Source organism: Orcinus orca, chromosome 15, assembly GCF_937001465.1.
Source record: "Orcinus orca chromosome 15, mOrcOrc1.1, whole genome shotgun sequence".
Lineage (NCBI taxonomy): Eukaryota > Metazoa > Chordata > Mammalia > Artiodactyla > Delphinidae > Orcinus > Orcinus orca.
The window spans coordinates 15,620,775-15,642,554 of record NC_064573.1 but is presented as its reverse complement, the minus strand read 5'-3'; the positions used below and the strand labels follow the sequence as shown (position 1 = coordinate 15,642,554).

At 44.8% G+C, this 21,780-nt stretch overlaps 1 protein-coding gene across 12 annotated transcripts in view; it reads left to right on the top strand.

Annotated features, from left to right (window-relative positions):
• ZNF532 (zinc finger protein 532) overlaps positions 1 to 20,627 on the top strand; it is a 109,583-nt gene extending 88,956 nt beyond the window's left edge. For 6 of the 12 annotated variants that reach the window (XM_049697705.1, XM_049697704.1, XM_049697703.1 and 3 more), the window contains 4 exons: positions 14,076 to 14,105; positions 14,720 to 14,832; positions 17,039 to 17,186; positions 18,601 to 20,627. In XM_049697705.1, coding sequence (XP_049553662.1) covers positions 14,076 to 14,105; positions 14,720 to 14,832; positions 17,039 to 17,186; positions 18,601 to 19,095 — 786 coding nt within the window. In that variant the 3' untranslated portion in view covers positions 19,096 to 20,627. The other 6 variants (XM_033424936.2, XM_033424959.2, XM_033424964.2 and 3 more) reach the window with 6 other exon arrangements.
• The last annotated feature ends 1,153 nt before the right edge of the window (positions 20,628 to 21,780 follow it).

Below are 21,780 nucleotides of genomic sequence, written 5' to 3'. Positions count from 1 at the left end.
CTGGGTTCAATCCCTGGTCAGGGAACTAAGATCCCGCAAGCCGCCCAGTGCGGCCAAAAAAAAGGCTTAATAATTACTTCTTTGATGTTAGTTTCTAATATATTCCAGTTAAACTATTTTAGCAGACCTATTTTTTTTTTAACCCTGAACAAGAACTTGGAAAGCCCCTGCCTTCCCGGCAATTCTGCCTTGTTTTACTGAACCAAAATACAGTTACAGATGTAGAGAAGGAGCTATGAGATTTGGCACTAAATTCAAAGAAGATGAAAGGACAAGTTGAGTGACCAGTTTCCACTTCTGAAATTTATGAGGGACAGAAAATGAAGAAAAATAAAACCTTCAAGAAAGATTAAGTTCTTTTGAAAATGTGACTCAAATGAGACTCTAAAATATTATTCCAAATTTTGTTTATAGCCAGAAGAGATTTTTTTTGCAGATGCTTCAGAAGATTTGCTCTTAGACGTAAAACATTTATATCTGCTCGTACATCCGTTGCAGCTATTTTAGGAGACAATTTTCTGTAAACTCACCAGAGGTTTCTGCAAACAAAGTTGAAGGACTTTGAATATATATATATTTTTTATTTATTTATTTATAAAATACATTTATTTAATTTATTTATTTTTGGCTGCGTTGGGTCTCTGTCGCTGCGCAAGAGCTCTCTCTAGTTGCGGCGAGCGGGAGCTACTCTTCGTTGTGGTGCGCACGCTTCTCATTCGGTGGCTTCTCTTGTTGCGGAGCACAGGCTCTAGGCACGTGGGCTTCAGTAGTTGTGGCACGTGGGCTCAGTAGTCGTGGCTTGCAGGTTCTAGAGTGCAGGCTCAGTAGCTGTGGTGCACGGGCTTAGTTGCTCCGCGGCATGTGGGATCTTCCCGGACCAGGGCTTGAACCCGTGTTCCCTGCATTGGCAGGAGGATTCTTAACCACTGCGCCACCAGGGAAGCCCTAAATATATATCTATATATGCCCAGTTACATAGTCTAAAGGATAAGAATGGCTTTCTCTGTGAGCTCCTTTGGTGAACGTTTTCTGATTCACTGTAGGACATGGCATGTTACTGCACATTCCATTGGATATTCAGTATAAAACCCCAAATTGAAAAATGTACAGGGAATTTCCTGGCTGTCCAGTGGTTAGGACTTGGCGCTTTTACTGCCGTGGTCTGGGTTCAATCCATGGTCGGGCAGCTGAGATCCTGCAAGCTTCGCAGCATGGCCAAAAAAAAAACAAAAAAGATGTACAATACACATAATAACAAAGTAGTAGGCAAATATGTTAAGTCTCAGATCAGTGAGGTCGCCTCTGAAAGTCTTGTAGGATTTAGGGGCTGGTGGAGCCAGAGCGGGAGCTGCTAGTGGTCCCAATAGAGAGGGTCCCCAACAGAACCAGTCGCCCTGCAGTCAGAACTCAGGAGATCAGACCCAGCAGCAGGTAACACAGCTTAGCGGTAGATCCCCGCACGACTGCCAGAGCATCTCCTGGGAATGTTGTCTGTCTGTCACGGGTGGACCCTTGTGGGTTTGTCTGAGGTGGAGTCCCGAGGCCCTTGGTGTCTCCCCTGGGCCTTCCCACACCTGCCCTGCCAGGCCTTGTGGTTGCAGCAAGAAGAGCTGCTTACGGTCCCTTCACACACACCACACTCTTCCTTGTCTTTGCCACTTCGGTTCCCTTTGCCTGGAAATCCCTGTCCTTGCCTCATTGCCTGGTTAACTCCCGGGTGGATCCAGCTAATTGTGGCCAGCAGCAGTGCCCCTGTGCCCGTGGGGCCCCTCTGTGTTCTTCCGCCTGCCTGTGGCCACTGCAGTCATAAATGGGACATCCACTCTTTTTTTTTTTTTCTGTCTTCTTCAGCAGACTGTGATCTTCCCGCTACACAGCAGGGAGATCCTGGTGACTGAAAGTAGGAGCTCAGTTAACAGTGTGGAATGATTCAGAGAGCCCTGGGCCCCATGGGGTACTGGAGAACCAGGCTGTCCGGGCCTTCAGTGTGGCCAGGCCCAGGCCCTGGCTGGCTACTCTCACTCCTTTGTGGAAGTGTGGATGGCACCTGTATTTTTTACCTTGCCGCCTGGTGGGTGCAAGCCTCTGGCCAAAAGGGGCTGGATCAGTGTGAGCTCATCGAACTTAAAGCACTGGTGCTGCCGACCAGCACAAGGTATCTTTTTTTTTTTTGTACTTGAGTATAATCGATTTACAGTGTTGTGTTAATTTCTATTGTACAGGCAGGTGATTCAGTTATACACATATATACATTCTTTTTCATTACGGTTTATCACAGGGTGTTGAATATAGTTCTTTGCAGCGCAGCATGTCTTTGCACTTGAAGTACAGCTCGGTGGTCCTCTGCCCTGGGAGCGTGCAGGCAGCACCTGGTTAGAGAGGGCTGCCTCCCGCGCCTGCAGGGACTGAGGTGTTCACAGACGTTCAGGTGCTTGCAGTGCACGGCCCAGCAGGGTTGCTGTGATTTTGGAGACCGAGGAAGACTCTTCCTCCCTGGGCTCTTTCTGTTTATCTCTCGAGGTTTAGGAGGTGGAGGCTCCCTGGATGCCGGGCTGGTGCTGTTGCCAGATGGGAGAAATACGAGACTTGGCCGTCTCCGTCTGCTTTGGGTGAATGTACCAGGACTGGCTGGCCTAAGAACGTTTGTTATTAAAAACATTGCCTGAAGCCGGGGACTGACTTCCCTCGCTGTCACCAATGAGCAGTTTTCCTCCTCTCCGCTTCCACTGCCCCCGACGCAGACTGAAGCCTCCCAGGGTCCCACCCCCTGTTCTCTGTCAAACCTCAGTCCCTTCCTGTGCCCCAGCGTCCCCTCCCTGCCCGTGGCATCCCCGGCAGGCAGATGTAGGTATAGATCCAGTGGGCTGAGGCTAGGGGAGGAGAGTAGTTTCTTTTATGACCTGAAGTGTCCAGGTTTGCTCTGGGATTGGGTTTCTTCATTGAACCAGATCGGAGAATGGTGGCGAGGCTTTAGAGTATTGGTGCGGTATTGTGGTGTGATGTGAGGAGACTTTTGTGTGCTTGACCAGGAATGCAGCATCCATGTGTAATCTCTTTAGGAAAATACGTTCCTAAGTCCCAACTGGCAGACCAGATTTTTAAATTTTAAGAATTTAGCACCGACTGTGGTGACCTACATGGGTGGGATGGGGCGGGGTGGGGGGAGGTCCATGAGGGAGGGAATATACGTATACATACAGCTTATTCACTTTGTGGTACAACAGAAACTAACACAACATTGTAAAGCAACTCTACGCCAATAAAAAATTAAAATTAAAAAAAATAATAATTCAGCACCCGATTCAGTAAGCTGATACTACCTTGAAGCCCAAAACAACCAGAAAATAATTTTACATCCCGAAGTGGGGGCATCAAAGAAAATACAAGGCCATGGTTGACTTGGTAAGAATCATAAAATAGATGGCTCTGGAAGGTGACTCAGAGGTCACAGATTCCCACTCAGTGTTCATTCAGTAATCTAGATCCTGGTGGTGCGTGGGACATGTTCTGAGCACTTCCTATGAAAGGAAACCATTCTCCTCTACAAAAAGTAGTTATGACTTTTTCTTTTCTTACCCGGATGGATTACTTACTTTGTTAAATAGTTTTGGTTCTGAATGATTGAGACTTGGCTCTGTTTTCTGTAGAATGTGAGACAGGGGTCTAAATCTGGGTTAGCAAACTGGTTCCCAGGCCAGCCACCTGTTATTGTAAATAATTTATTGAAACACAGCCACGCCCACTCATTTATTCGTCATTGTCTGTGGTGGCTGCTTTTGAACTACAAGGCAGAGTTGAGTAGTTGCAGCAGAGACTTTATGGCCTGCAGAGCCTGAACTATTTACAATCTGGCCCTTTACACAAAAAGTCTGCCAACCTCTGGTCTAAATTTATACTCTGTATGTATTTCCCCCAAACCACGCAGTTCCAGTTTGTGGAAGCTTGGATGGTTTAGTACTCAAAAATTATTTTTCTTGGTGCTTTCACATGTACGAAGTTTGAGCTTCCTGTGCTGTGTTCATCTAAATACCTTTTTATTTGTCTATTCTTAGATGTAGTGAGACTGGAAAATCTCACTAGTGTCCTAGATATTAAATTCTCTCAGAAAAGACTAGAATTTATGACCCACAGTATTCCAGATTTCGGAGGAAGGCTACTCTACTTGTGTGCGTACAAGACCGTTTCCTAAGAGAGCACAGGTGGCTTGGGTGAGCAGGGTTATTTCTTGTGATTCACCATCCGTGACTGTAGGTAATACTCATACAGAGGGAAAGCTTTACAGTTTTGTGGGCACATACTGACTATATCCGGATCTAATAGGAATAGATGAATGAAATACTTAATGAAGCATTACTTTTTATTTATCCTGGTGAAAAGTTTCAAGAATCCTCACAATGCAAATTATACCTTTTATTTATTTAATACATATGCTAATGATACATGTTTCGTTAGTGAATTTCTTTTTTAATAATCAACTTATTGAGTTATATTTTTTATGTAATCTGAGTACATTCTTATTCTGTAGAAAAGCTAATTTATTTTACAGGAGGCATATATTAGACAATATGTATATATATATAGATAGATAGATAGATTTTTCACCTGTTCAGGTTATCAGTCTAGACTGTTTTGTTTTTAAAGTCTTTGGTGCCTCTGGGTACTTGCATATTATAGGAATAATGTACAGTTCTGCAGCTGCTTAGAACAGGCCATTCAGTCATACTTAGGGAATGTTTAGCTTTACGCCATGTTCTTCCGTATGTATCTTTCTTTTATTCTATAAATATTTATCAAATTGCATAGTGTTTGCTATGAGGGAGCTCCAAGTGTGAAACGTAATTCTTGCCTTTATAGATGCTTATAGCTGGGTAGAAAAATAAAGGATAAATACTTTTAAAGCTAAAACTAGTTTGAGTTGGGTATGAAACAAGAGTCTCAGGAGCATCACAAGGTGTGAACGTAATTAAATGCTAAGCGAAAGGTGCATTCAATTCAGATTTTAGCTCAGTGCCTGTTGAGGCTCTGTGAATAAAGCGGGCAACAAAATATAGCCCAGCCTTAAATCACGGGAGGATAGCGTGAACTTAAAAATTAAAATTGGGTTTGCTACGTGGAAGAGAAGAATTAGACTTACATCTAAGGTACAGGGAAGCGGATTTGAGCGTCACTGTTCCGTGGGACATCAGCAGGGGTGGGGAGATGCCAGGGAAGGCTGCACAGAAGAGATGCTACCTCATACTATCCAAAGAGGTATTTGGAGGGTGCACAAGAGGGATTTGCCCTGTGTGCAGACGAGCAGGAGGAGAATGGATATGTGGTACAAACCGTCACGGCTTTGCCAGGTGGCTGCCAGCACGTAGTACTGGAGGGTGATGCTCTAGGAAGGGGGTGATGGGAGGCTGGGACGGGTGAGGCGGGCAAGTCCAACGGCCTCGTTCCCTGAAGCTACAGAGAACGCCAGGTGGGCTTTAGGGAGAGAAGGGACACATTGAGATGTGTGTTTCCAGAGGTTCACTCGTAGCTGTGTGGGATGTGGGCAAGAGAAGGAGAGGCAGGTGGCTGGAGAGCGGAAGGCCCACCAAGGACCTGAGAGCTGAGCTGGCTGGAGGGGGAAAGGGCGTGAATGGGCGTCCAGGAGAGGGAAGGCTGTCTCAGAAGAGCAGGGAGGAATGTGTCATGGTCTCCAGAAGATGCGGATTTGAGAGGCTTTGAATGGAAGGTTTATAAAGTCCCAGGAGATGTAGTCAAAATGGTGGCTTGAGGATTAGATTGTGGACCGTCTCGAAAGGCAAGAAGTTTGGATTTTGCCTTACACATAAGGAGACGGTGCAGTGAAAACCCTGTTGCATCTGATCTCAAATACTGTGTCATCTCCCATTACAAAGGATGATCCTGCGTCCCCGCCCCCTGTAAGGGCAGCCCATCCATCTGCACGCTCCATCCAGCCCCCTGTTGACCACTCGAGGGTGTCACAGCCGCCCGCACTCGTCCACTCTCTCCTGCATCTTTCTCAGCATCATAAAGCTCTGCCCTGGTACCCTTATCCTAGCAAAGCAGCCTTCCTCACCCCCCTTCCCTACTGCCATTTTTTCTCTCCCTCCCTTTATAATAAATCTCCCTGGAATCGTTTTCTGTCCTTCTGTTTTCTGCCTCCTTCTCCTGTTTAGACTTTCGTCCCCCCATTCCACCAGAGCCACTCTTGCCAACCTGTCCAGTGCTTCCGTGTCCCTGAGTTCAGGGGGCTTGGGTTTCTCAGTTGGCGTCTTCGTTGACCTGCCTGAAGCACTCGTCTGCTCTGTCCTCCTAGAAGTGCTTTCTTTGCTGGGCCTCTTAAGCACTGTCTTCTCTTGGTTCTCATCCTGCCTCATCGATAGCTCTTCTTGGTCTTTATCATCTTATGAACGTTGATGTGTCCTTTGACTCTCAGACAGTTCTCATCCAGGCCCATGACTCAGAGTGGCATCTATGTCCTAGTGACTCACGGATCTGTATCTGCAGCCAGACCTCTCCTCTGAGATCCGGACTTGACGCTAACCACCTATTTATTTAACATCTCTGCTTAGATCTCCAGTGGGCTTCTCACACTTAACGTATCCAAAACGTAACTCTTTTGATCCCTCTCCTTCCCTAATCCTGCTTCTCCCCTGTTTTCCCAACTAGTAGCTGGTAACTGTGCTCCACCGATGCCCAGGCCAAAGAATTTGGAGTGATGACTGACCCCTCTTTTTCTCTTCTTTGTCACCTACATTCAGCCCATCCATACATCTACCCTGGAGGTACATACCAAATCTAACCACTTATCATCACCCTTTTTCCCAAGCCCAGAGCACAGGATCTCTCCTCTGGAGCCTGTGCCCTGGCTCCCTGCTTCCACACTTGGCAGCCGGGGTGACCCATCTAAACTGTGTCGGTCATATTGGTCCTCTGCTCAAACCCTTCAGTGCCCCCTCCTCGCACTCATGGACGATCCGGAGCCCTCACCATGGTGTGCAAGGCTCTGTTGTCTGCCCTCTGAGCTCCCCACCTGCTGTCTCCAGCCCTCACTGCATAGAAAACCGCAGAAAGGATGTGATCGGGCAGTTCCCCAGGGAAATATAAATGGCTCAGGAGTACGTGCCTAGATGTCCAGCGTCACTAGGCATTGAAGAGAAACAAAAGTGCAGTAGAATTTTTACCATTGACTTCGGCAGAGTTGAAGAATGTGACCTGGTGTTGAAGACTCCTGATGAAGAGACACCGACTTAGGTCACTGGTGTCCTTTTTGAGGACAGTTCGGCAAGAAGGGACACAGAGCCTTAACATTTTTACAACTTGAAAGTCTATTTTCAGAAATCTATCCAAAGGAAATAATTGGTTGACTATAGAAAATTTTATCTGTAAAAGTTGAAATAATCTAAATCATTAATAGAAGATATTTAAATGGATTATGGTCCATTTATACAATAGAATACGATGGTGGATTCAGAAGAATGTGGAGTCATCAAAATATGTGTAGCTGTGTGTGCTTTACAAGCAAAAAATCAGGTGACAAATCAATATGTATAATACAGACTCATAAGTACACGTGAATCCGTGTATCCAGAAAAGACATGGGCAGGATATACAGCTAGAAATTGATAGTGGTTACCTCAGTTGGTGAGATTAGAAGCAATCTCATTGTCTTTTATTTTGCAATAACCATTTGTTATTTTCATAATTGGCAACAGTAAGAGAAAGAAAGTGAACGCTGCAGCATCTAGATGCATCGTATCACTTCACTTTGATATGGAAGCTGCCAGGCAGGAGTTCCTTCCGTTTCCCAATCCCTTCTTCACCCGCCCACCACTGGCCGTGTAAGCATTGCACCTGTTTATGGGCAGAGCCTTATCTCCAGTCACACAGGAGGATGTGCTCTTCCTTCTGTGTGAGTCCCTCCCTGTCTCCCCACCTCTGTCCTCAGTGTTTTGTTTTGTTTTGTTTTGTTTTGCGGTACGCGGGCCTCTCACTGTTGTGGCCTCTCCCGTTGCGGAGCACAGGCTCCGGACGCGCAGGCTCAGCGGCCCTGGCTCACGGGCGCAGCCGCTCCGCGGCATGTGGGATCTTCCCGGACCGGGGCACGAACCCGTGTCCCCTGCATCGGCAGGCAGACTCTCAACCACTGCGCCACCAGGGAAGCCCAGTGTTTTTGTTTTTTAGAGGCTCTTACCAGGATTTAAACATGCCCGCGTCTCACCCATCTTCCAGAAACAAGCAGTGCTTGCTCTCTGTCCAGGACTTTATGGTAAATTTGTTATTCTGTGAACACTTTGTAGAACATGCTCGTATTTTTCCAGTAGATAATTGTGTATTCAGTTATTTTTTTCTTTTATTCATTTACACAGTGACTATTTACTGAGTGTTTTCTGTGTGCTGAATGCCAGGGCTGTAAGGATGGATGACCCACAGCTTCTGTTTTCAAGGACCTTACAAGAGAGTGAAATTCCTCCTGAAATCAAAATAAAAAACCAAAAACAGAGTTCAGGGCTTTTCTTTGGAGGAAGAGGCACACCATCTAAATAGGTATTTTATCTGTTAACTGAAAAATTTTTACCTTACTATCATTAGTCATTAGAGAAATGCAGATTAAACCACAATGAAATACCACTAGCCACCCTTGATAATGGCTATAATAAAATAAAATAAAACAAAATGGCAATATCAAGTGCTGGGAAGGCTGCAGAGCCATTGGAGCTCTTATCCATTGCTGGTGGAAAAACAGAGTACAGCCATCTGGAAAACACTTTGACAGTTTCTTATGTAATTTACCATAGGACCCAGTAATCCCATTCCTAGGTATTTACCCAAGAGAAATAAGATCATATGTTGACACCAGAACCTGTCCATGAATGTTTATAGTTTATACTGTATTCTTTAATAATTTTCAAAAACTGGAAACAGCCTTGAAGTCCTTCACCTGGTAAGTGGTAAACAAACAGGGGTCTGTCCATACAACGGAGTACTCCTCTGCAGCGAGAAGCACGGACTACTGATGCACTCGATAGAGTTGCCGATGCGTGATGCCGAGTGAGAGATGCCAGGCTCACAAAACCACACACATTATACTGCATGGTCCCACGTACGTGACAAATGGAAAAAGCAAAACTGTAGGATGGAAAACAGATGAGTGGTTTTTAAGAGTTGGGTGTAGGAAGGAGGGGTTGACGCTAAAGGGGCACGTGGGAATTTGGGGGGTGATGGAACTGTTCTATATCTTGATTGCAGTAGCAGTTACTTAACTGTGTCCATTTCCCAAAACTCATTAAAAAGTGAATTTTACATTTCGTAAATTAATACCTCAGTGAACCTGACCTAAGATCTTTTTGAGGCAACAGAAAAAAATAATTTTTTTATATGAGCTATATTCACATGGTTCAAAAATCCAAATAATATGAAGGAATGCAGTTAAAAGCCTCATTATTTCTACCCTTGCCACCCTTGAAGTTTCTCTATGCCAGTATCATCGTATATGCATCTGTGTTCTCATTTTTACCTCTTTTTAACACAGAACACAGTTTATTAAGTTAATTTTCTGCACCGGTTCCGTCTCCATGTAATTTATGTTACAGTTCTTTTCATACCAGTGCTTTGAGATCTTTCATTCTTTTCTACAAGAATATTGTTTTGAGCGCATATCATTTATTTAACCATTCCTCCTTGGAGGGACCCACATTTTTTCCCATCTTTTCCCCTTACATACAGGGCTGCAGTGAATAACCTTGTATGTACAGTCAGTTCTGCTGTAATGCCTGTGTTGAAAACACAGATTTGTTCCAATGTAGTTGATACATCAGGGAACAATTGAAACATAATGTGAATTCCGAGTTTGCTCGTGTGATTCCATCCCTGAGAAACACTAGGTGATCATTAAACTGTGCAACAGAGTTGTGTAGGAGTCCACCCGGCACACTTGTGCACACACCTTCTGCCTTCACCAGTGACCTCATCTCCCCGTGGGCTGAGTCACACAGGTCCACACCTGGTGTTACAACTTCCCTCCAACTTCAGATAACCCTCCTTACACCACTTCACAGAAACTCAAGCAAGCCCCCGGCGCTCACTTCCACAAGCAAACTGAAGGTCTTTTTCGAGGTAAAGTGCCACATTTTTTGCAGCACCTAATATGTGTTTCTTAACCATTTAACATGTGCAAATCCATGCTAGTTTAGTTTTTTATTAAATGGGTCATTGGCAGTTTTTGAAAGTTATGCCCTGAACTTCACTGTTGCTGGAAGTCTTGTGGGTTTTGTTGCCTGATTCTGCATAGTTCAATGATTTAGAGCACGTGTTCTATGTATGTTGTGTTAAATCAGAACTGACTGTACCATGTGCGGGTTTATCTGTAGAATAGATTCCCAAGTGGAAGGGTCCAGGGTTTTAGGAGTTAAATTCTGAGGGATTGCTGCTGTGGTAGGCGTAAATTATGCAGTTGGTTTGATTTTCCTTTTTCATAGAAACCTCTATGATAAGAGCTGAAGGATGTGTGTCAGCGTGCTTTGGGAATAACTTCGCTCCCGTTTAATCTTAAACTTGCGGCTGTTCCTGGACGTGTGCTGGTTGTCAAGGAGGCCCTGTGCGTGTTGGTGTGAGGCAGATATCTCGTGGAGGAGGGAATCGCAGAAGAGATGGAGATGCGTGGGTGTCTGGCCAGATGGGAGTGTGAAGTTGTGGCTTTTCTCCCTCTAACTTCTTCAGAGTCACCTGAGACAGAGGCCTTCAAGCCAAGAGACAGGAAGGGAGTGGTTATCAGCATGGAAATGTCTGATCGTGAGAGCGCCCACCTCCACCAAGTGCCATCCGAAAAGAATGGCTCTCAGAGGCATTTTAAATCCCAGAGCTCAGACCTGAGCCCAGGGCTGGGGCATGTAGAACAAAGGAGTTTGTTTGGTAAGAGCAGTTAATAATAATGCTTTCTTCCCTACAGGACACAAAGGTAAAAGAGTCAGAAATTGGAGATGAGGGAGACAGTTCAGGAGGTGTGCCCACGTGTTTTAGTTGATATTTTGCTCTAACGTTTTAGCAGAATTTTCAGACCCTTCCAGCTTATTAGTTCACTGTTTCTTTAAAGAGTTCTATTTAAAAACAAAATAATTTATAATTCATAAATTTCTTTTCTGATTTTAGTTAACTATAAAGAGTGCACTTAAGGCCCTGGTTCTGTTGATACCAGTTTATGCAGCCTTGGAGCCAGCAGAAGTAAAGGACATTAAAAGTCTTGAAAACAGAATGATGATAGACTTTTACACTTTTTTTCCTTTTTTTAAAAGTTAATTATTTATTTGTTTTTGGCTGTGTTGGCTCTTTGTTGCTGCGCGCGGGCTTTCTCTAGTTGCGGCGAGCGGGGGCCACTCTTCGTTGCGGTGCGCGGGCTTCTCACTGAAGTGCCTCCTCTTGTTGCGGAGCACGAGCTCTAGGCGCGAGAGCTTCAGTAGTTGGGGCACGTGGGCTCAGTAGTTGTGGCTCGCAGGCTCTAGAGCGCAGGCTCAGTAGTTGTGGCGCACGGGCGTAGTTACTCTGTGGCATGTGGAATCTTCCCGGACCAGGGCTTGAACCCGTGTCCCCTGCATCGGCAGGCGGATTCGTAACCACTGTGCCACCAGGGAAGTCCTACACTTTCTTAATACTGTTTTTTCCCATGTTTGTTTGATTAAAAATTGCTCCCTGTGTCATAAAGTAGCAGTATGAACTATTATAATATTGAAGATACAAGTTATGAAGATAAATTAGGCAGAGCACCTTTAAACAAGTTAGTATTTAAAATTTAACAAAGAAGAAAGTCATTTGTCTTCATAGGTATTGTGAACATGGCAGGTTTGATCTGGAAACTGGAGTTTAACTTGTAGTTTTCTTGTCACCAGTGATTTTGAAACCTTGCCCCATTGTTTTGAGATTGCACAGTTCATTTCTGCAATTTTTTTTCATAAAGATGTTGAAAAAGAGTATCTCATACATCGTCAACTCTTTTTGAAAATAATAATTATTGATTTAGCTAAACTGCTCTTCATTTATTTTATTATCTTCTGAGGATTTCTTTATTGATATTTCTCTATTACAATTTTGATTTGATATTAATATAACTACACAGTAACAAGAAGTAGACTATTAAAATCTTCACCATAATAGAAAATCCAGTCTGCGTGTCTCTGAGGTCTCTGCCCTGTTCTGTGCTTAGAAAGATACACTTCCGTTGTCTCCCTCCTTTATGATTATTTGCTACAACTGTCTTGCTTTTAGAAAGATGTCTTATGTTTCAGCTCTCCCAGGTGATCTTAACATTGTCCATCTTATATGTACAGAATTCAACAGGAGTTAGGTATTTGTAGATGTTAAAAACCTTTATTGAAACATAGTAGAACTCTTCATAACTGACTGTTCTTGACTTAAAGTTTTATTGTAAAAGAAACCTCTTACTCATTCTCTGGCTACATATGCTAATAAAAGAGACTAGGGATGGCCTATTCAATGTGATCGAAAATTTTTATGAAGGAGAAGGGACAGGATATCTCAGGCACTAGTTGGTCACTTGCTTTGTTGTGTCTTTTTTTCCCCAGAGATGATTCTTACAGTCTGGGATACATGATGTATATGCATATATCCCGGGGATATGCTTAGGAAAGCAGTACAAGCAATGGTACGACTTTCATCTTTAACTTGGAGAAGGAACTTCCTCCTTTGCCTTTGTCTGGGTTCAAGACCTTTTCAGCGTCCGCCGGACTGATTTGTTTTATTTAAAAGATTGTGTTTTCCACTTTTTAAAAAATGAAACTTGGACATGTAACTTTCTTATTACTAATAAAGTAACACATATTGAGGATTTCTCTGTGTCCCAAGCACAGTGCTAGCCCTTCAGTGGCCCCCTTCCCCCAGCACTCTCTCTGAGGACGGCACTGCTGTGATCCCCACTTGACAGCTTGGGGAGTGGGTGTTTATGGAGGTTGGGACACTTTCCCCCATCACATGGTTAGTGAGTGGTGGAGAAAAGGTGCCAGCCCATCTCTGGGACTCCTCTCAGCCGCCTGAATAGAATTGCTTACCAGCTTGAATAAGGATGTGTTTGTCAGGTGATTAATGTAAAAATAATTTTTTAGAAAACATCATTTCTTTATCACTTAGGTCACAGTTGCTTGCTTATCTCTTCTTACTGCCAAAGTAGTAACACAATTTCACGTGAGAACGTATTCCTTCTTCATCCCCATTTTTTACGAGGGCTGATGAGCCAAATTTGTTTCATTCACGAGGCGAACAGTTCTTTCTTGATTTCATTTCCTTGTGATGTGACATTACTTCCAGACTGCAGTGCGTATCATGCCCAAATAATTTGTGTTAAATGTTAAGCCACTAATTTGACTTCAGAGGTTCCACATGGGAATCTGTTGAATTAACATTATGTCTTAGCCAAAGTGGGAAACTTTGATTTTTATCTCTCTCTCTTTTTTTTTTTTTTTGTGGTACGCGGGCCTCTCACTGCTGTGGCCTCTCCAGTTGCGGAGCACAGGCTCCGGATGCGCAGGCTCAGCGGCCATGGCTCACGGGCCCAGCTGCTCCGTGGCATCTTCCCAGACCGGGACACGAACACATGTCCCCTGCATCGGCAGGCGGACTCTCAACCGCTGCGCCACCAGGGAAGCCCAGATTTTTATATATCTCTTGATCGTGCTCTCTTGCTTTCTCAGTGTCCCTCCCCTGCACACACACACACACACACACACACACACACACACACACTCTACATATACCAACAGGCAATATCCCCAAAGTGGTTTCAAACTTGTGTTTTTGAGATAACCAAATGGTATCATTTAAAACAAAAAGCATTCTTGGAAAACTCTTTCCTTATTTAAGCAATAATTAGTTATTAGGGGGAAAGCTAAAATGTTTAAAATTAGCCAGAGATGTAATTTAAAATGGCATATTGGAGAAGGAAACCTGTTCTTTCTGGATATAACAAATTAACTAATGGCTTTATTTGGTATCTGCTGAAGATTGTTTTTCTAGGTTATCTGTTTTTTAAAAATAACGTCTCTTACGCAAAGAAAATTTATGTAATGTTTTCTTTTCAGCTATCTGGGTATTTGTGTTCAATCAAAACAATAAGTCTTTTTAAGGAAAAAAATAGTTTTTTAGTCTTATGATAAAGTGTGTTCTCTAGAAATGAACCCCTCCATGATTACTCCAGCCCTGCCCACCCTTTCTGTTACGTTTTTTTTTAAATTGATTGATTGATTGATTGATTTTTGGCTGCATTGGGTCTTTATTGCTGCGTGTGGGCTGTTCTCTAGTTGCGTTGAGCAGGGGCTACTCTTCACTGTGGTGCCCAGGCTTCTCATTGTGGTGGCTTCTCTTGTTGCGGAGCACTGGCTCTAGGCGCGTAGGCTTCAGTAGTTGTGGCTCACAGGCTCTGTAGTTTTGGCGCACAAGCTCTAGAGCGCAGGCAGGCTCAGTAGTTGTGGCGCACGGGCTTAGTTGCTCCGTGGCATGTGGGATCCTCCCAGACCGGGGCTCAAACCCGTGTCCCCTGCATTGGCAGGCTAACCACTGCACCACCAGGGAAGTCCTCTGTTACACCTTTAAAATCTTCTAGTCTTGTTACTGTATTGCTAAACAGCAGTGATACTTAAGACTCTTACAAAAGAGTTTTTAATTTGTAAAGTGTTCCCGTTTTTGTTCTCTCAAGTGTCTTTCTTTCTTTTTTCTCCTAATAAAGCAAATGAAGAAGCACCCCTGCCGCCAGTGTGACAAGTCTTTTAGCTCATCCCACAGCCTGTGCCGTCACAACCGGATCAAGCACAAAGGCATCAGGAAAGTTTATACCTGCTCGTAAGTCGTGATTTCTAATGTGGGAAGCACAGTGAAAGGATTAGCCTGGAACTTCTCGAAGGTTTTTCCCATTTCACCATTAACTTTTCATTTTCCCATTCTCTGCTCCATGGTGTATGGATTTCCTTTCGGAATTGTATTTTGTTTTGACAGACCATTCTTGCTTGGTTTGTAACACTTAACAATATTAAAATAAAAAGGAGCAGTCCCTTGCCCACCCTTTGTATGTTCTTATCTGTTACCTTTGTTCTTTTTTTTTGGCCACACAGTTTGTGGGATCTTAGTTCCCCGACCAGGGATTGAACCCGGGCCCTCAGCAGTGAAAGCACAGAGTCCTAACCACTGTACTCCCAGGGAATTCCCACCTATGTTCTTATCCATTATACAGAGGTAGGCGTTTTATTACTGAGAATTTTGGAGAAGTGGCTCACGGGCAGGTAGGTGCACGGTTGAATGAGATGCTCTTCAGTCTCTTACACACAGGGAGTTGGCAGCAGCATCAGTAAGCTGTTTGGGCTGGTAGATGTACTCAGGGTTCCGAGCAGGCCGTGGTGGGGCCAGTCATGGAGTCATCCTGGGCTGGACGTTTGCCCCTCGGCTGCAGTGCATCCCTCATCTCAGCACACGCTGTTGGTTAGAGACCAAATTCAAGGAACTGAGTGGGCCACCCCACTGAGTGGACAGTCCATGAGACTCTTTGTGTATGAAGGTCAGCGATTGTCATATTATTATTAGTGAGAAAGCTTTCTCACCCACTCAGAACATGCCTGAAGTGAGGTGATGTAACAGGGTTACTTACTTTAAGGCACTTCCCATAAAAGAGGACTAAACGACACAGAAGCCATACAGCCAGCGTGTGGCCGTGATGAAAGCAGGACTCCGTGTACCACGTGGCTGAGGGAACGTGAGAAAGTCAGCTACCAGATCGCCGGGGCTTTGCTGTGTCTTGGTTAGGTAGGGAATGTTTCTTGGGTAGGAAAACAGGGACCCTCCTTCCGTGAAATTGAAGCTGGGAGTGATTTTGGTGAGATGAGAACATTCTGTAAATACAGTCTGTATGTTGAGACTGCATTGAAAGAATCAGTGAATTTAGGAGGAAACCCTGGGCTGAGAAAATGGAAAGCGATGCTGGCGTGGATGGCACAGTCCTTCCTCTAACGGGGGTGTTCGTTTCCTCGTGAAGTGCCTGTAAGGCAGTAAGACGCCGGGATTGTCCAGCTATTTCGTCTGTTCTTTGGTGTCGGTGCTGACTCCCACTGCTGCCCCACAGAGCGTCTCTAACATGACACCAGAATTGGGAGCCAATCATCATAAAATGCTTAGAAGCCTCTCTGAAGACAGCAAATTTGGTTCTTCATAAGCCGTGAGGCACTTTCCATCCACCTTCGCTGCAGTGGTATTCTTGATGTCTGGCTTAGAGTACCTGTAATCACCATGGTCATTAACTTCCGTTTACCTGTGTTTGGCCTGTTTGATTAAGAAAATGATAAATTCATATCTTCTAAAGAAGAACTGTAATCGTAGTTAACATAATTTTGCACAAGCGGAAATGACAGTTTAAATAATTGACCTGTCTTGGATATCTGTTCACAGTTTTCTACATTTTAATCAACTGACTGAACACATGTATTTGAGTGCTGCGGTTCTAACCATGCATATTGCATTTGTGCTCTGATGAGCAATTTGATGGGGAGACAGTCTGTCTTGTCTGTGTTACGGCAGAGTGGACAGGAATCGTTAACACCAGCGTGAAGGAGTCAGGCAGGGACTTTCTTCCTACCAAAGTGTCTCATGACGTAAATTCTGAGGGAACCATCTGAGTCACTGGAAAGGAAACTTTTGAAATTTAATGTTCTCCATGTTAAAAATTACAGCCATCTAGAATAACGAATTAAGTAATACTTTAACCAAACTCAGAAAATAAATACTCCATCTGACCCAAATTAGGCCGATCCTGTAAGGACACAAAAACTGATAGAAAACTTTTAACAAAAGCTGCAAGAGTTTTTTTTTTTTTCCCCCACCAATTGGAAACTATGATTCATAGCAAAATTACTCTTTCGCTTTGGACCAGTGGTACTCATGCAGACGACCCTGGCCCCTCTGAGCGGGGCTGTCGGCCGGCTGAGGGCTTTCAGCAGTGAATGTGCGCCTCAGTGAGTTCCTTTAAAGCAAGTAGGTTATTTCCTTGTCTTTTTCCTCACAGGCACTGCCCAGACTCCAGGCGTACCTTCACGAAACGGTTAATGCTGGAGAAACACATCCAACTCATGCACGGAATTAAGGATCCTGACTTGAAAGAAATGACAGAAGCCACCAATGAGGAGGAAGCAGAAATAAAAGAAGATACCAAGGTCAAACACTGCACGTGTTCTCTTTACAGTGAAGTTGTGTTGACTTGCTTTTGCCATTTTTTTTTTTTTGCATTTAAATTATTCTACGGTTACACAGTTTTAAAAATTCACACTGTGCCTAAAACTTTAAAATAATAGGGAAGCTCTCTCTGCACTCGTTCTGAGCTTTCATCTTGCTCCTAAAAGGTAACCTTCATTAAGTTTCTTCTGTATCCTTCCAGACACAACTTTAGGGATTGATCTACTTACATATAAATGTTATGCTGACTCACAGAAGTGGTCTCTCAGCCAGGAGACTGTATGAATCTAGACCCCTCTTCATCGGCAGTGTATTGGTTGTGAGAGGTGCCTAATCAAAATTGATTCCATTTAGCTTCTCTTTGTACTGATAAAGGATTAAGATAAGATCCGTAGATAGTGCCTTATCAGTAGGTAGTGAACTTGAAGCAGACAACAGAACGTATACTAACCTGAGTGCACATATACTAACCTGAGTACACGGTGTGTGTGGCGCAAGTGCTGTTGCAGTAAAGCAGACACTTAGGAGACCTGCCGTCTTTGGCCCTGTGCTGCGTCTGGAACGTTCCTGGGTAAAAGCCTGTGTGTGCTTTCAAGGAGTTCATCGTTGAAATCAGAATACAAGTCAGACTCGTGTCGCATTAAATTGTAACCCTTTCCCTCAAGTGATGGGGAGGCGGGGGTGGAATTAAAGAATGTACGTGCAGGAGCAGCCCTAGGTCAAGGCGGAAAAGCAGGACGGCTGCAGAGCTGGGAGGACAGGGCGGCGCCTTGTCTTGGCTTTTTAGAGAGCTGGAAGGGAGGGGATTTGATGAGGCCAGAGGGGAAGGGGTGGGAGGAAGGTGAGTGGGCAGGAAAGGGCGCTTAGGAGACCCGGTGAGGCTCAGGTGGCTCCGCCTGAGTCTCGGGAGAAGCACAAGTGCGGACATCTTCTCCTCCACGAGGTGCTTTTCAGTCCGCCCGCCCCCTGCCTCTCCTCGGCCTCATCTGCACACTCACCTGGTCGCCCTGCCCCGGCCCCCCGGCCCGCCTCCTGGGCCCCTTTCCCCGTGTGGCCTCCTGGCTCAGGCTGTCCCTGCCACACTGCACGCTGGCTCCTTCGTGGCTCTTCGTCACTCCATTGGCGCCTGTGTCCCACGAGGGCTGGGACCTGTCTGTCCTACCAAGCCGGCTGTTGGAGGATGCCTGGTCATCCCGGAGCTGAGTCCACCTCTGTTGGGGGGCTGGAAGGCACGACCCTTGGGTGGGGCGGCAGCCACGCAGCCGTAAGGAGCCCGCACCCCGCCGCTCCTGGGACACGTTTCCCCGCAGCCCCAGAGCCCGCGAGCACCGACCGCCCGTCACCCGCCCAGAGACCGGTTTTCAGTGCGTCACCCGCTCTGTTTTTCTCTCCAAGGTTCCCAGTCCCAAGCGGAAGTTGGAAGAACCCGTTTTAGAGTTCAGACCTCCCCGAGGAGCCATCACGCAGCCCCTGAAGAAGCTGAAGATCAATGTGTTCAAGGTGCACAAGTGCGCTGTGTGCGGCTTCACCACGGAGAACCTGCTGCAGTTCCACGAGCACATTCCACAGCACAAGTCAGACGGCTCGTCCCACCAGTGCCGCGAGTGCGGCCTCTGCTACACGTCGCACGTCTCCCTGTCCCGGCACCTCTTCATCGTCCACAAACTGAAGGAGCCGCAGCCAGCGGCCAAGCAGAACGGGGCCGGCGAGGAGAGCCAGCAGGAGAACAAGCCTGGCCCAGAGGACGCGCCGGCCGACGGCCCCGTGTCGGACAGAACGTGCAAAGTGTGTGCAAAGACGTTCGAGACGGAAGCTGCCTTAAACGCCCACATGCGGACCCACGGCATGGCCTTCATCAAATCCAAAAGAGTGAGCTCAGCGGAGAAATAGCCGCGCACCCTTCCCGCCGAGAGTCCCGGTCCACGTTGGAAGCAAAGAGACAGTTTTCTTACAAAAAGTTGGCAGTTATCATAGAGTTAACAGTACTGTCTAGGCTGTTGCAATATATCCTCCTTCCACTCCCTTCTCCGCCTCCTCCTGTATATCCTCCTCGATTAAGTATTAAAACAGTATTTGAGTTGAAAAGAGTTTGTATATATTTAAATGAATAACTTTTTATACTCTTTGTTACATGTTTATATCAGTATTTAGTGGAAAATGTTTTGAAGTTTTTTTTTGTTTCGTTCTTGGTTTTTGTTTTTTTTTTTTAATTTGAGTTAGAATTTTTCTTTTTGTACTGTTTCTTTAAAACAGTTCTTAGTATCAGGGGCAGTTCCTGAATTCAAATAAACCATTTTGTATGTCACAGATTTGAATGGGTTAACTAATTACAGGCTACGATAATGCCTTTTTTAGTGTTTTTAATTTTTAGAATTCACTACATAAATCGTAGGTGATTGTAGGTCTCAAAAACACTAGGGACTTTTAAGTGTCTTAGCACTATCCTCAACGTGCCTGCTCCGCCAGGGTGCCGGCCCCGTCAGGACCGCAGCCCGGCGTGTGGCGTCTTCTCCAGGCCAAACTGTGTCGAAAGCAGCCTTGCAGGTCGCTTCTTTCTCAGTGGGGGGATGAAAACTTGGGCCAGAGATCCAGTAAGGAACGTGGATTGATTCCATCTCAGAATGGGGAAGAAGGATATCCTAAAGGGAAGACACGGGGGTGTGGGGTGGCTGGGGGCCACGGTGGCTTTCTGGGCCGATTTGCAAGGCTGACTTCTAAAGAGCACAAGGAGATGCAGCAGCGAAAGGGCTGGACTGTAAAAGTTACAAATACGTAGTTAGACCAATAGGTTTATATAGTCGAGCTTTTGTCATGTAATTTATTAACTATTGCAAAGACACAACTAAAAATATCAAGTATTTCTCTGGCTCTTGACAGGAAAAAAAAAAATCACAATTGACTTAACCCTTTGCTGTCTAAAGAGTTGGCGTTTCCTGTTCAGGGTGCTACTGCCATACGTCCTGGTACTTAGACTTGGGATGCACAATTTCCACCTTATTGATGCAGCAGCCGGCATGTCGCAATTGGCCGTTCGAGTCAGCACTGAGCCACCTGGGTTTATTAGTTCAGCCATTTAAATAAGTATCTTTAACATCGGTAGTTCCGCTTTCTTAGTGCAGCCGAGGTACTCTTCTGTCCCTTCCAAACGTTTATAGTTCTCTGGGAGAGTTATACTTTTTGGTTTTGTGTTTTCTTTTGCATTTTATATCTTGTATTTATCCCTAAACATGTTTTGTACTTTTTTTTTTAAGAGAAGAAATTCTTTTGTGTATATATAGATATACTTGCATGATATACTGTAGTCAACGTTCGGTTCCTCAGAAGGTCTTGCTGCTGTCAGGTGTCATGCACTAACCATATCCATCCTAACTGTATTAAACACATTTCATATGTAAATAAACGTGGGACATTTGGCCCTTGTGCTTCCGTGAGAGAGTTATTGATGGTGGGTCGCTGACATCTTCATGCAGTTTAGGGAGTGATTCATTGCAGGGCTGGGCTACGGGATATTGCAGAATTCTCCCTGCTCAGGAGAGCGGCATATTCATTCTTGTTAGCAATCGGCTAACATATCGACTCCGTCAGTACATCGGTATAACCCGAGGGTGTGATTAAGTACGCCTCAACTTGAAATTCAATTGCTGTTACTTGTTATATTTATACTTGTATTGCTCTTAAGTTGTATTCATAGCACTTTTCATATGTTTCTGCATTTGAACCTTGCAATAAACCTGTGTGGTGGGCTGCACGGGTCTAATAGCCTAGTTTTACAGTCGAGGAAGCTGAACTCATTAAGTTCTTGGCCTAAGCCCTCAGAGCTGGTAAGTGGCTTTGCGTATTAGAACCCAGATATTCTTGCTCTAAATCTAGTGCTCGCTCTATGTGTTTATGTACATATTCACAAATACTCCTTTATTCAACAAATAAAAAGTATGCAAAACACAATACTAGAAATTTTTGTTTGTGGCACTATGACTTTTATAAGATAACTTGGGAGGCTGTCTACTTATAAATACCCAGATGTGCTGGGTAATACGAAATTGGCATCTATTAAATGCCTAGATGAGCATCCAGGAAAGGTTTTAAATAGGCCCAGAGGTCCAAAATGAAGAAGAAACTAAAATCCAGAGTAGAAAAACAGCACCCGATGCTGTAGCCCTGGGAGGAAACCTGGATGGTTCAACTGAAGAGAGAATTGATGAACTGGAAGCTGGATTGTGAAGAAATTCCCTAGAATGCAGCAAAGAGATAAGGAGATGAAATATATGGGAGAGCATAGGAGTCCAGGACGAAATAAGCAGCTCTAACAAGTTTCATAGGAGCTCCAGAGGGGGAATAGAAGGAACTGGAGAGAGCCAGTGTGGAAAATTCTTAGCTGTTAATGAAAAGACATGAATACTTGGGTTAACATGGTGAATGCTGAGCAAAAAATCCACATTGGGACTTGTGAATTCTATTCATTTTTCATTAGCTGAAGATACTGGGTGTGGTTGTCAATGCGGGCATTTGAGAAACAGGACATAGACCAAAGGTAGAAAACTGGGGCACATTCCATGAACTTTTAGGAATCCCATT